The sequence below is a fragment of the Stegodyphus dumicola genome, chromosome 4, assembly GCF_044657685.1.
Source record: "Stegodyphus dumicola isolate Sdum_Otavi_A_Nest chromosome 4, ASM4465768v1".
Lineage (NCBI taxonomy): Eukaryota > Metazoa > Arthropoda > Arachnida > Araneae > Eresidae > Stegodyphus > Stegodyphus dumicola.
Window position 1 is genome coordinate 31,070,047 of NC_140771.1, and position 15,619 is coordinate 31,085,665.

General features: G+C 31.5%; 1 protein-coding gene across 7 annotated transcripts in view; it reads right to left on the reverse strand.

Moving 5' to 3' along the window:
• Positions 1–15,619, reverse strand: part of LOC118181900 (protein OS-9) — a 70,163-nt gene that overhangs the window by 48,018 nt on the left and 6,526 nt on the right. For all 7 annotated transcript variants that reach the window (XM_085814674.1, XM_035351131.2, XM_035351132.2 and 4 more), the window contains exons 2-3: positions 9,282–9,452; positions 1,750–1,813 (exon numbers count right to left, since the gene is read on the reverse strand). In XM_085814674.1, the coding sequence (XP_085670800.1) occupies positions 1,750–1,813; positions 9,282–9,452 (235 nt within the window). The remainder of the gene's footprint in view (positions 1–1,749; positions 1,814–9,281; positions 9,453–15,619) is intronic.

The window sequence follows — 15,619 nt, forward strand, 5'->3', positions numbered from 1 at the left end:
GAGACCACAGCTAAGGGATGAAAGAACCCAGACAATATGCCTCCAAAAAAATACACACAATTAAGTAAGAGTATGGTATTTTTTGCATGTTCATTTTAAGAAAATTATACAAATAAAAAAGCTGAAGATATTATTGTTGCTTTATCATATTTTCCACCAGTTATTTTCAGAAAAAATTTTATGAAGCCAAATGTACTGAGAAAAGCTATCAAGATCATAGTAATTTTCATTCATTACTTTTATGAATCTATGATACAGAGTATATGTTGATTATTTTTTCATTTTACATTTGATATTCTTTTTTTCTTCACACAAAATTTCAAACAAAAAAAGGGGAGGAGGTAGCATGAAAAAAAAATTTTTTTTCCAGAATTAAAATCACATACACTAATAATTTTTATACTATAATAACTGAAATAATAAAGTCTACAAAATTTAAAACTGATTTTTTATGCAAATTTAAATTAATTATTTTGATAACAAAAAGTTTTCAATGTTTTTTAACATTCAGGAGAACTTTATATAGTGATCCCAGTAATATTTATTATAGCAATTATTGAGTAATATTATATATGAGAAAAATTTTTAATATGAATTTTTTAAATTTGGGACATGTATTTCGTGTTAATTTTTAATTTATGATGCACAGAATATGTGGATGGTTGAATTATTATCAAAAAGTTATATCACGCTAATAATGTAAAGTTATATCACGCTTTTAGAAAATGCAGATATTTAGCACAATACAAATGTTTATTTTGAACATTTATATTTTATTTATAGAAACATTTTGATTTATTTATTTATAGAAACATTTTATTTTGCTTCATGCTTATTAACTTTTAAGCGAATTAAGCATCTAACAAATCTGAAATGCAGGGTGGCACAGGGAAATGGGAAATTCTGAACATTAGAATTGGCAACACTGTAATGCTGCCAGTTGTTCTGAGCCAATGCATAGTAGCTGTGAATGCATGGCCATGTAATAATTATGCAACATTGGAGTGGTATGGAACATGCTGAGGAACATGTGAGAGTGTTCTACAAACTGAGTGATAGTGTGACTACTGCACAAAGAAGTGACTTTAAATGAAATATCAATATTAAAGGAGCATCAATTTAAAAAATTTAAACTATGAAAAATATTACAATGTAATGAACTATAAAACATCACTATGAAAAATATTACAACGTAACACTGCTATTCCAAGGCCATGTGGAAGATAAAAACCTTACATTTCATGTAATAGCAACACTTGCAAAACTGGTATGCAAATATGAAATTATTTAAATTATCACTACTATATGTCGGGGGGAGCTAAATTTTACCTTGGTTTTGCTTTATTACATTATTCACTCAGAATCTCCATAACTAATAATTTATAGTTTAATTTATTAATCTAGATACTACATCAGTATTTTCTTTAATTGGTGAAGCCTTGAAAGATAAACCTTCTATACAAATTAATAACTTAAGTCATCACAGTCATTTTCTCTAAAAAGACAAGATATTAATATTTTGATCATTATTGCACGGAAGTATATGCAGCCATAAAAAGGGTTCAATTTAATTATAAATATATCTGTATATGAAAAACAATATGTACTACCACTTTAAATAAAAGTTAAACTTATTTTATTTTAGGATACCTTTTTAAATACAAATGCTCATATGCAGCATATAATATTGCAGTAAAATATTTATAATATATAATAAATAGTTTTTATTTGAAAAGCAGCTATACAAACCTTCTATGTGAAACTGTTTAATGTAATGTCCAAAGCAAAATTCATAAGTCCACCAATCCTTGCCCTGAAATTAAATAAAAATATAATATGTGAAACTGTTTAATGTAATTTCCAAAGCAAAATTCACAAGTCCACCAATCCTTGCCCTGAAATTAAATAAAAATATAATACAGCAACCATTCAATCTATTGAGAAATTATCTTAAATATGACGCAATCACTCATAAATATGACTAAAAGAAAATTCAAAACAGTACTTCTATTCTACAGTGGCCATCATGAAAAAAATTGTCACTTTTAAAATTACTGTCAACTGAAAACCAACTCTACTTAACACCTGGTCATAAAATGCATCTGTATATTAATTTATTTTTGGAGATGAAGCATTAAAAGTTGCAATATGGTAGAATAAAAAGCAATATTGAGAAATTATCTTAATATGATACATTCATTCATTTATGAAACTTGGCGAGTTTTTATTTGGCACAATTTCGATTTAGTTGTGGTTTCCAGCTGTACATTTTTTGTGACAAACATGGAGCTTTATTTCGGTGATTGTAATGAGTGTGAGTTTAGTGCAGCCAGAATTTTTTTTTTAATTTAAAATTTCGAAATATTGCATTTATTTTTAAAAGTTTTACTGTTTTAATATTCGCAGGAAGTTAAGCTGCTGTTGGTGGGAAAATGTTGGATTTCAGATGACATGTAGTTTACAATTTATGAATGCTTTCATTTAATTTTATTTACAGGGTTCGTACACATTTCTGCAGAAGGAAATTAAGGACTTTTAAGGACCATTAATGAAAAAAATTAAGGATCTATGAGCAAATGGGAACTGAATAAATTCAATTAAAAATATTATATTTATGCCTGAACGTGAGTAGGATGCATTATTATTAAACATAACTTAACATAATTATTAATATTTTAAGAATATAATTAATTTTATGAAATTTATCAAGTAGCATTACATATTTTACACTCATAATAACTGAACATATCTGAAAGAAGATAAGTAACATTTTAGTTACATTTTACTAAAACAGCTTTTTTTTTTTTTTTTTTTTTTTTTTTTTTATGTCTCATTTTGTCACATACTTGCTCAATCTAGAGGTTTAGTAAATAGTAAGTAGATTTTATGTCAAGCAGCATAGGTTAAAATGAGCATTAAAATCATAATCAGCATGATTCATAACAAAAGATTGGCTGTTGTCACCGCTCCTGCTCACCTATAGAGAGACCTGCTGACCAGAACAAACCTGAAATGCCTGATGTAGGCACAGTTAGCAAGTTTTGAAAGTTAGCTGATCTCTGTCTGACGCTGTTAGTGTTATAGCTTCGTGCAGAGTTCCAGGGGTTGTAACTCAGTTAATATATTTTAAGGTTCTGTTAAGCCACTAAAGCATTAGCGGTGATAATTTGTTTTCCATTAAGTCTTACTAGATGCAAAGAATAAGATTCACATGAATTTTTATATTTTTATGTTTTACCTTGTGACCACGGTAAAGGTTTAACACGTTGAGCCCGGCGTGGAATTTGCTCTCCTTTCTGTTCAGCAGGCAGCGATCAGCCAACTTAAATTATTCATAAATTATACAAAAAGAAAGGAGACGCACATAAAGTCCAAAAGTATTGTTCAAAATGTTATGATGACAATTCAAAACTATTTGGATGCAAGTTTGCCAAAAATGTTACCAAAATAGTTGTTTCGTATTGTAATAGAATATATGTAAAGCTAAGCCATATTTTTGTTTAGAATGTTTCAATAAATTTCATTAAAACTACATTTTTTCACATTTCATTGAGACTATACTTATTTTTTAACTTTAATACTGTCGGTCTGCCGGACCGACGCTAGCCAAACGAAAATTCCAGTGTCGGTTCCCAGGGACCGACGCCGGGCTCAGCGTGTTAACAAAAAGCAATAACTTGCTTTAATAAATAGAGAATTTTTAAGAGAATGGATTTAGTTATAATTAAATTAGGTATTAGATAACCTTAGTCATTATGGATTTACATGGCCACTATTAAATTAAATTTATTTTTTAATAATATTTGTTAAAAAAAACCCTATTAATATCACAATCTCATAAAATTTCACAGTTTAAAATACATGCAATTTATAACATTGATTTTTAAACAATATTAGGATAATTACACATTAAAAGCTACAAAACATAAAACAAAATAATTATGCATCTTTTTTAATTTGAAGGCCTGCCCAGACATTTTGGCTAATTTATATCTATTTCCTTCTCCTTAAGCATGTTTTCTAACAATTAGAAATTTGTCTCAATATGCAAAACAATGTTCTCATTAGTTTCTGCGTGTTTTATCTCCTAACTGCCAACCTCTCCACAATGTACTACCAATGAGGGTTTACTTGATCTGGTAAAATTTAAATAGTCTGACCTCCCCCAACAGACGTGAAACAAATTATCACTATGTCTGAAAGTAACTATAAATCAGATAATAAATTTAAATAAAGGTTTAAAAAAGCTTCTTATTCAAAAAGAACTAGGAACATATAGGCCTGTTCTTATGCTAACAAAATCAATTACAGTATGTGGTGATATAATTAAAAAAGAAGAGTCAAATTCAAACTAAAAATATGGACTAGTGGTCAAAGACTATACAATTTAATTTCAATTTAATCTGGTTCAGTAACTCTATTGTCATAAACTCAAATGTCAGCAGCAGTAATGGAAAGACTAATAATTACAAATTATCAGAGCTGACAGAACTAATGCAGGGAGCAAGTGCAGGTCAGAAACACACTCAGGTTACACTCCAAAAACCTCAGTTTAAAAACCGTCTAAGTGACTTGCATTCTGGTGAGGAAATAGATGTGGGAAATTATAGTAAAGGCTGAAACTGTAAATAACTGGGTAATTTACATAATAATAACTGCACATATCTTTGAAGAATAATTTTCTTTCTCTTTACATATTTGGTTTTGTTTTTCAACATGTTTCCTTTTCACTTTAAATTTTTGAGATTTAATTAAAGACTTCCGTTATTCTAAAAGACTAAATGCATTTAGAATGTATGGAAAAAGCTGCTAATTTTATTTCTTTAGTAATACGAACATTCAGAAGAAATGTGAAATACAGTCAAAAGTCGTTAATTTGGACACCCATAATCTGGAATGATCCATAATCCGGACCTCAAAGCTAAAAACTTTCTGCGCATGCACCGCGTTGATACATGCGCATAAGCGTTTACGCATGCGTGTAAGACCATTACGACTGTGCATGTGCGTGTGCACAAGCGCAGAATACGTTTTCTTTTGCGCGTTTAATGTATAATGGACGGTATAAGCTAAAATTATCTAATTATCTATTTCAGTTAATGTTGATGATTGCGTTGTTCCTTAATCTTCGAATTGGATGCGGCTTATTATTTTTTGCAGACTGTAAAAGCAATTTTATAAAAGTAAACTTGAAATTTCGATTATGTCAAATAGAAGTTCCGATGCTAGAGCTCCCAAAGGATCTACAAAACGAAAGTATGTTTCAATGTCCGTCAAACAAAAAGTGGAATTGCTGCAAAAAATGGATAAAGACATGAAGAAGGTGACAGAAAGGTTAGTGAAAACGAAAAAATTTCGATTGACAAGTTAGTCGGTATTCTCAGCACAGCAATTACGGGACTTGAACAGCAGAACTTTGTAAATGAACAAGAAATTATGTCTGTTTATAGAATTAAAGAGAAAGTATTATCACATAAAATGAAGCAACTTAAACAACTTACATTGAAAGAAATGTTTAATAAAGTAAAAAAATAAATATTAAGTTTTTTTTTTTTTTTTTTTTTTGTAAATTTTGATACCCTTTAGATCATAATTCTTCTTTATTTCATAAATTACGGTTTCATATTTTTAATTTTAGAATTTCTGCATGCCATCTTACGGGATTTAAAGTTGTCAAGTTAGACAAGTATGACAAGTTAGTCGGTATTCTCAGCACAGCAATTACGGGACTTGAACAGCGGAACTTTGTAACTGAACAAGAAATTATGTCTGTTTATAGAATTAAAGAGAAAGTATTATCACATAAAATGAAGCAACTTAAACAACTTACATTAAAAGAAATGTTTAATAAAGTAAAAAAATAAATATTAAGTTTTTTTTTTTTTTTTTTTTTTTAAATTTTGATACTCTTTAGATCATAATTGTTCTTTATTTCATAAATTACGGTTTCATATTTTTAATTTTAGAATTTCTGCATGTCATCTTACGAGATTTAAAGCGATGATCTATAATCCGGAATCGCCGAAGTCCCGACGAGTCCGGATTAACGACTTTTGACTGTACATATGGTAAAGTCTGGTGTGGCATAATTTTTAGAATTTAAGGACACACTCAGCAACAAAATCTGGAAATGGCAAAACTTTTAGAATTTAGAGCAGGCATTGGAAGCAGAATTTAGGATCCACAGAGACTGCGTCAGGTGGCAAAATGCCTAATGCCAGCTCTGTGTATGATGCATTAAGACATATTAGATGAATCTTTTGAATTGTCAGTTTTCAATTTCTTTATTAATAAAAAAATTCCTTTCTATAAGCCTGTCCATATGATAAGATTAGAAGTACTTTTGATATTTTCCATGCTTGTATCTAGTCAAAAGTAGAGAAAATAAAGGGAAGATAAAAATGTTAAGAAAGCGATTCTAGAATCAGAAGTAAAACATTCAGCTATTATGTTTTCATTGTTCTTCCAGATGTTCTCCAAAATGTAAGAAACTACGTGTCTTACACTACATGGAGACATTTTTCATTTTATCACATTTTTCTGGAATCTTTTAGAATCGTGTGTCTATAAATTTGCCTAAAAATCTTTTTAAACTTTCCAAGCTTCAATGTCTAAAATCCTAAATAAAAATTACCCCTACCAATTCTGTAACAGCAAAAAGCCAGAAATGTTTTTAAAAAAAAAAAATCAGAGGAAAAAAGTGTGAAATTAATTTTATACAGAAAACTGATGCATTTTCTGAGAATTCTGATCATTCTGAGAAATGGGAAAAATTCTTACCATGAAAAAATTAAAGAGACATTTTTAATTAATTACATAGCTATTTTGCTTTTGCTAAAAACTGTTTTGCAAACTGTGCTTTATAGCATTATTCCTTGCTTATTTTTCAGATTCAAAAAATTGTATGATATGTGCCCAAAATGGAACTTAGTTGACAGTGAAAAATAGAACCAAAATGGAACTATAATATGACACTGAAAAATAAAAATGCTTTATTTTAATGTTATTTCTTTAATATAACTCCAATATATTACCATTATTTTGTACTGTTCGGTTTCGAGGGCCGTAAAAAATCGCCAAACTATTGTTGATGCCAATGCTGGCAAAAATAATTACGGCAACCCTAATAACTGCGACAAGAAAATTACCCCTACCATATTTATAACCATATTTATAATAGTAAATAACTATCTAAGATTGATGTTTTAAATTTAGATGAAAGGTTAATTTCATATAATACATTTTTATTATTATAATTTATATGAAAAAGGCTAAACATGACTGAATGGAAGCATAAGAGTCAATAACTATTTCAGATCATTATTATAATTTATATAAAAATTGCTAAACATAACTGAATGGATGGATGCCTCCATCGCTATTTCGCTGACTTATCGCTAAAGCATAATTTCATCTCGTTGGTTGTTCAAACGTAATTTTTTATAATGAATGATGCCTTTTCTTTGAAAATATTCTCAGTAAAGTGCAGAATCGCTCACTTATTTGTTTGCCGCTTTTTACAAGGGTAAAAACAATTGGATTTTTGTCCATTTTCTTTTACTTTTTAAGTGAAAATAGGTAGATGTGTACACAGATAAAGTAAAGGGTGTGCGCAGCGCCATTTTTGTGCAATTCTCAGTTTTTTTTAAAGTGAAAATAGGTCGATATGCACATGGATACCGAGTATGTGCAATTCTTAAAACCACATCAAGAAGTGGGTGATTCTGCACTTTACCCAAAATTCTATTGCAGACTTTTCGTCATGGGCAGTTCCCAAATTGTTAAATTCATAGGATATCAAAAAAGGTTTTAAAAATTAAACTAGTATTTCTATGGCGTCTTAAGAAATACAGAACTATCTAAACTTGCGCAATCTGAAATCAGCGCGTACGTTAGATTTGGAGCGCTGTTAAAATGGGTGCGTTTGCTAGATTTGGCGCTTTTGCGCATATATTTTCGCTGCAATTTTTTACGGCCCTCAAAACGGAATAGTACCCATTATTTTAATGAACTTTAACAATGTTAGAATGTTCTAAAAAATTGTCAAAAAATTCCCAGATATCAAAATTAAAAATTTTCTATAGAAACCGATTTTAAAATCACCAAATTTAGAACCATTTAATAAAAGAATTCCCATCTCCAAAAGTGGAAAGTTGTTTGAGAGCTCAAAAAATGAAATAATTTTGAAATGCTTATGTTTCACTTCTTGCTCAGAAACTCGAGTATCCCACCATTATTTATATTGCAAACAAGAACAAATTATAATTCATGAACCCATTAAAAGAAAAACCATATTTGTCAGTGAATTGCCAAATATATTCCTGCAAAATGCTAATTCACACCCAAAATGGCAGTCATAAAAACAGACAGAAATTTCAGATGATTAAAATTAAGGACCTTCTGCCGATTTTGGCCCAAATTAAGGACTTTTAAGGACCGTACGAGCCCTGTATTTAGTTAATATTTTTCAGGCCGGTTAATTATATTTTTTTTTTTAGTTTTTGTTTCTTGGATGTGGCAACCGAGAGATGTGGAATGTTTAGTGTTGAACAAAAGTCGTTCAGTGTGCTGAATTCCATGATCATAGTAGCTTGAATATTTTAGGAAGTTCACGATGCATCCATTGTTAGTGAATTTGAATATATTTACTCGGTTGACAATTTTTTTTATGCAAGTGAAGAGATTTTTTAGTAGTAATTTATTTTTGTAAAATTTTTAGTTTAATGCTTGTGACTTGGACTTTTTGTAGTTTATTTTAATTTATGTTTTAGTTTATAGTAATTTACGCTTGTGTTGTATTTAGCGTCATTTTCGTTTGGCGATGTTAGATATTACACTGCAGTTCCTTTTGCAATTGGTAATTGCGAAATGAAATGCCGATGTCGGGTTTGACATTGCAAACTAAAAGAGTTTGGTGTCAACTTGTTCCACTTATGAAAGATTAGCCAATTCATGGATAAACTAGCAGCAGCTATCATAATTTTACTTATTTATAAGAAACCTATATTTCAACAAGAAATCAGAAATAATAGCATTACAGTATCTAGTAAAATATTTGCATTTATACTTTTCATTAACAATACTGTTACAGCCATTATAACAATCTATTACATTAACAATAGTATTTACTGATATTTCCTTTTTTAATATTGACTTAGCTAAACTATGTCATAAAATAATATATCAAAAGACACACATCAAAATTTATATTCCACAACAGTTATCTCTTTATCAAAGCTTTCCATGTTTGAATAAGTAAATTCTTTAACAAGTTAACTTACTTTCAATAGACAAGAACCAGTTTTCATAGGCTTCAAAAGCTCTTGAATATCAGTACTTTTCTCACTGTCTGTTTCTTTTTCAGTAACTTCATCTTCAGTAACTTCAGGAAGTATACACTGGTATTCTTGGCCATACATAGAAGTCATATACATCACAGGTAGACTTTGTTCCTATACAAATAAAAATTAAGTTAGTCATTAAATTTAAATGACTTAACCTTCTTACCAGCAAAAGTATAATTATACAAAAATGTTTCTATGACACATTTCAGAAAGTACATATATTTGAATCTTGAAAATTACAGCAAAATGTTAAAAGTGCATAAATCCAGACATAAAAGTACATGGGAACTTTGGCATTAAAATCAAGAAAATGCCACTTTCTTATGACAGTTTCGGGAAATTTGAACTTTTTTAATGAAACACCATGATGGTCAGAAAGTTCAGTAAACCATAGTCTATCACAGTCAATTTTCAAGAGAGAAAAAATATTGTAAGAGAACTCTTAATCCAAACTTACTAGTAGAATACATCCCCCTCCTCTAGTCTGAAGCACGATAAAACTTGTAGACAGAGGTAGTCATAAATTTGCATAATTTTATAGCTGGACAACTAATTCTTGAGATACATATTCTAATTCACTCATCATTATTGCTGCAATATGCACCCCACAATTTGGAAAACTTAGCACACTTTCATATAATAGACAATACAGAAGGAAGCAGTGAAACTGTGTAGTTATCCAATATGAAGGTTTAGTTTAACAGAAAGGTTTTTGGTTCTGGAAATCTAAATCTTAATCTGTGATTGGATAAAAGATATTTGCATTGTGAGTTACATAAGGTTGAATGATGCAAAATAATTTTGAAATGATTCAGTTTAGATATGTTCAGCATGGTTACTAATTTTAGAATAGACCTTAAAGGGGATATTGCAAAATAAAAGTCCATAGTTTGCTTTCAGGTTTTATATGTTACACATATAGATAGATTAGATAGACAATAAAATAAAGGTTTTCCTTACCATTTTTACCAAAATAAAAATTAAACTACAGTACAAAGTCCGATATCCGGACTCGTCGGGACTTTGGCAATTCCAGATTTGGGATTTTTCCTGATATTAGATCACCAATTTAAATCTAGTAAGATGGCATGCAGAAATTATACAATTAAAAATATAAAATCGTGATTTTATGAAATAAACAGCATTTGTGATATAAAGGGTATCAAAAAATAAATATGATATAAAGGGTTACAAAAAAAAGCTCAATATTTATTTGTTTACTTTATTAAACATTTCTTTCAATGTAAGTTATTTAAGTTGCTTCGTTTTTTGTGCTAATACTTTCTCTTTAATTCTATAAACAGACATAATTTCTTGTTCAGTTACAAAGTTCCACTGTTCAACTCCTGCAATTGCCGTGCCCAGAATTTTGACTAACTTGTCAATTGAAATTTTTTCGTTTTCAATAACCTCTCTGCTACTTTCTTCACTATCGATAGCGGTATTTTCTGGATCTAGAACCATACTACAGATTTCGCTATCTGTTAACTGACTGATGATTGGAGCATTGTCATCGCAATGAAAATCTGTTATATCATCTTCATTTATTACCGCCTTTCCACATTTCCTTACAAAATCCATTAATTGGAAAATTTCGCCTTTGGTTTGCGATATCCGAAAACTTTCAAATTCGCGACTATCATCTTCTTCATCCTCACCATGAAATATGGTAGCTGGCTAATTATGCCAAGTATTTTTTAAAGCATCTGGAGATACATTTTCCCACGATCTTGTGATGCTCCACACAGCAGACTGTATGCTAAAATATTTGTATGCTAAAAATTCTTGAATATTCTTGCCATTATTCAAGAAATTTAACATGGATTACCAGTTTTATCAGCATTGTAGATTTGTTCCAGGGATAAATTTTCACAAGTAAGGAGTTACTGAATTTATCTGCAAATAGTTCAGCAGTTTCAGTATCAGCTGAAGCTTTTTCACCTGAAATTTTTAATTGCTTTATACCATGGCAGTTTTTAAATTTTGTTAACCTACTTGTCGAACATGTGCACTCAGTTTTTACTAGCTAATTTCTTCATGAAATATTTTGGCTTGAGTCATTAGCATTGGACCCATCAACGGCACGCTCTCGCTGTGACGCTGTTTGACCCATTCAATCATAACTTTGTCATGATCGTCACTTTTGGCATAATGAACCATTTTTCTGTTATTCATTGTGAGTTGGGTGTCAGAACCCACAAAAAATTCAAGAAGTTCCCTTTTTCTTTTTTCTTATGTCATATATAGTTGACTTACCAGTGCCATACTCCTCGCACAAGTTTGAGACGGATATGCCTTTTTCCATTTTATGCAGCAATTCCACTTTTTGTTTACACCCCTTAACTGCCGCGAAAAACGTACAAGATTCATTTCCCAGTGCCACGGTTTTTCACACAGGCGCGCGCAGTTATGCGTTGTATTAGGGGGAAAATAAGTGCAAGTTTTACTCTCTAAAAACTGTTTACTTTCACAAAATAAAGAATAAAAGAAAAAAATGAATGCACAAAATTTGAGTAAAAGTATAATAAAAAGATGTAAGTATAATAAAAATGAGGGTTTTATAATAAAAAAGTCCCTAAATGGAGTTTCGATCAATTCAAGTATGCCTAAAAAAACATATTTCTTCTGAACTGGTTGAATGCCACGATTTTGTTCTTGATTTTTTGTTTGCAAGGTGTTGGTTCATATACTCGTCTACAAAACGGTTAGTTTCAGTAACAATATGAAGCACGAGCAGTTCATCAAAAAATAATTCAAAAAAGATAAATGGGTTTGAAACATCCATTATATCTTTCTTTATTCCTGGAACCTACTACAAAAAGTAAACGAAAATGGAGGACACAGAAAGAAAAAAAAAAAAAAATACGTTTTACTCAAACAACACTAGCCAATACCGCACAGTCATTACTTTCACCGCTTTAGACACACCCCTCTCTCCAATTTCTCCCCACACTTCTCTGAAATAGTATTTTCCTTTGCATATTTTGTCAAGGCCATTGTGGCGTTGCATTCCAAAGCTTTGCGAATAATTTTACGAGTAGCAGCACAAAGCAAATGATAGCAGTTTGGAAGGACGTATATATATACGCCTGGGGCAGTTAACGCATCGGCTGAGCAAGGCGTATATATACGCCCGCGGCAGTTAAGGGGTTAATAGACATCAAAACATGCTTTTGCTTTGATGATCCTTTTGGAGCTCCAGAATTAGAAACTCTTTTTGACATAACTAAAAATTCAGGATTTAATTTTCATAAAATTGCTGTAAAAAACCATCTTACTAAAAATTCAGGCTTTAATTTTCATAAAACTGTCTGCAAAAAATAATAAGCTGGATCAAATTAGAAGATTAAGGAGCAATGCAGTCTGCTACATTAACTGAAATTCTTTAAAATCAGTAAAGATAATTTTAGGCTAGCTTAATAGCGTCTGCTATACGCTATTGGCTATGTATCATAAGATTGGAGATGAAAGAGAAGTTGTTCTGCTAAATTTTGTTTTGTTTCTATAGTGTACTGAATTAAGCCTGAACTGTATTAGTTTAGTTATTTATTATACCTATGTCTATTTCTTATACATGCTTAAGGCTAATCTGAGTCCTGAATAAATAAACTCCCACATATACTTAAGGTTTAGATAGGGCCAGCGCTAGATACCGCCTGATGCAGTCTCTGCCGGTCCTAAATTCTGCTACAAAGCGCCTGCCTAAGTTCTAAATTTTCACCACCCCTAAACTTTGCATCCCAGTGCTTTCTCTAAATTGTAAAATTTTTTTCATCCTTAATTTGCTCGGTGCTTCTCCAAATTCCAAAAGTTTTGCCTTCTTTAAATTCTGCCAACTGGTGTGGCCATAGGAGCACTGACAGCTGTTCTGGGTTTATGTGAATAACATATCAGTTATTCTTAATTCAAATAACACTAAATGTAATCTTTTGGCCTGTTTCATTAACAAAATCTATTTTAAGCATATGAAAAGACATTTTTGTTGAATGTTTTTCTCGTCAAAATTTTTTATATGCAGCTACGGAGCCAAATTATTGTTCTCAAAAATTTATGCTTAAATTATTGCTTTTTCAATAACAAGGTATTTTTGTTATTACTAAAACATAGTCTTATCATTAAATATCATTAAAATAAAAATACTTCCTTCACTCATCCCAGATACCGAGCAACCCAGAAAAACTAAAGACAAAACTTGCTCACTTACCTGGGTAGTGTGATGTTGAATCTGAATAAAAACTCTAAGAAGTTGATTTATCTAATTATATTCTCTCTACACTACAAAATATATACATTTTTTAACAATTGTCAGGATATTTTTCTGGCCCCGAAAGTTATTACAAATCTTAATCAGTTCACGTCATGAGGTCGAAAGGGAAAAACCTTTTTTTCTTCTTACTTCAATGACAGCCAACGCCATCTGTGTCTCGTACATCAAAATGAAGAGATTTGTTTTTAATATTTGTTAGATACAACTAATCAGTTTCACAACACTCCCACCTTTTTGATTTTCAGAAGCAAAATCAAAAATCAAATAATGGTATCCTTAGTACAGGAACACACTTCTAGAGGGTATAGTTTATGTACAGGACAAATCAGTATGACATTTCTAGTTTTCACTTTTACAACTCTTACACGTCCATCTCTGCTTGTACAAAGTTCTTGGACACGAGCAATTGGCCAGTTCACTCTTTTAAGGTTCTCACAACCTATTAGCACGATGTCTCCAACTTTTAATTCACAGTCCTTCTGTCCATGCTTTTGTAATAACTGTCCAAGGTACTCCTTGTGGAAACGGCTATGAAATTGTTCTCGAAGTTCCTGGCAGAAACGCTGACGAGCCAAGAGTTTATTTCGATCTAAAGTATCCAAATCTGCTGTACCTGAAACCTTAATGTCCTGTAAGAACATGGAAGGCGTTAATGGTAGAAGATCCTCAGAGTCATTTGACACATAAGTAAGTGGTCGACAGTTTATTACGGCTTCCACATCACAGATGACGGTGAGTAACTCTTCGTAATTGACTGCAGCTTGTCCTAAGACTCTCACAATCAAATTCTTGGTTGTGCGGATTAGACGCTCCCACCATCCGCCCCACCAAGCAGCAGTGGGTGGATGATGGGATGCAAAGTTTTCTGAGCAATTACCTTTACCCAGTCAACCTTTTTCAGCAATGCAGATGTACCGACGAAATTTGTGCCGTTGTCTGAGTAAACTGTAGATGGCCGACCTCTTCTGGCTATGAACCGACGAAACGCTTGAATGAAGCATTCGGTACTTACGGATGTCACTAGTTCCAAATGTACACATCTATATACAGCACACGTAAACAGTACTACCCAGGTTTTGTTTTTATATTTGAGAATCAGAGGGCCACATAAATCTATGCCGGTAACTTCAAATGCGAAAGCATCTCGAACTCTGTCTAATGGTAATTGAATGGGTGCAGTAGTTGGAGGTTTTGCTGAAAATCGTTTACAACGGACGCACCGTTTCACCACCAATCTAATTAGGCGTCTTGCACCAATGATCCAGAATTCTTCTCTAATTATAACAGTTAATGCTTGTACGCCGGCATGAGAATGCTTTAAATGGTAATCTCTAATTAAACAGTCAACAATATAATGCTTAGAAGGTAATAAAATCGGGTACCGGAATGCATAAGAATCATCTCGTTCGGTGATTTTCGTTTTTACTCTTCTTAAGCCACTCTGATCTCGTACGATCAAAAGACCATTGATGAAGTCTCCAGTCTCTGGAAAACTCTCCCCCTGAACAAGTGAAAGAAGTATAATTTTAGATTCCTTTATCTCGGAAGAAGACAGAAAAGGCTCTTTATTTACAATTTTCTTTTGACAATTTTTGATAAATCTCGTTATCCAACCTAAAACTCTTAACATTTTTGAAAATTTAGAAAACTTCTCACACCACTTAACTTTATCCGCTTTTGTAGTTATACTAAGATTTACATTTAAATTTATGCCTTTCCTGCGCTCTGAAAAAACTAAAGTTTCATTTGGCTTAACCTCTAATTTTGGCCATCTATCTCTAGGGCCTTTGAGCCAAACAGGCCCTCTCCACCAATTTAATTCGGAAAACTGAAGAAGGGAACAACCATGAGAAGGTAAATCAGCTGGGTTAAAATGACCCTGTACATATGACCACTGATTTGCTTTAGTGAAAGCGCAAATTTCCTACACGCAATTGCCCACAAAAATCCCCCACGCATCATTTCTTTGAATCCAAGATATGGCCGTGGTGGAATCGGTCCAAAAATA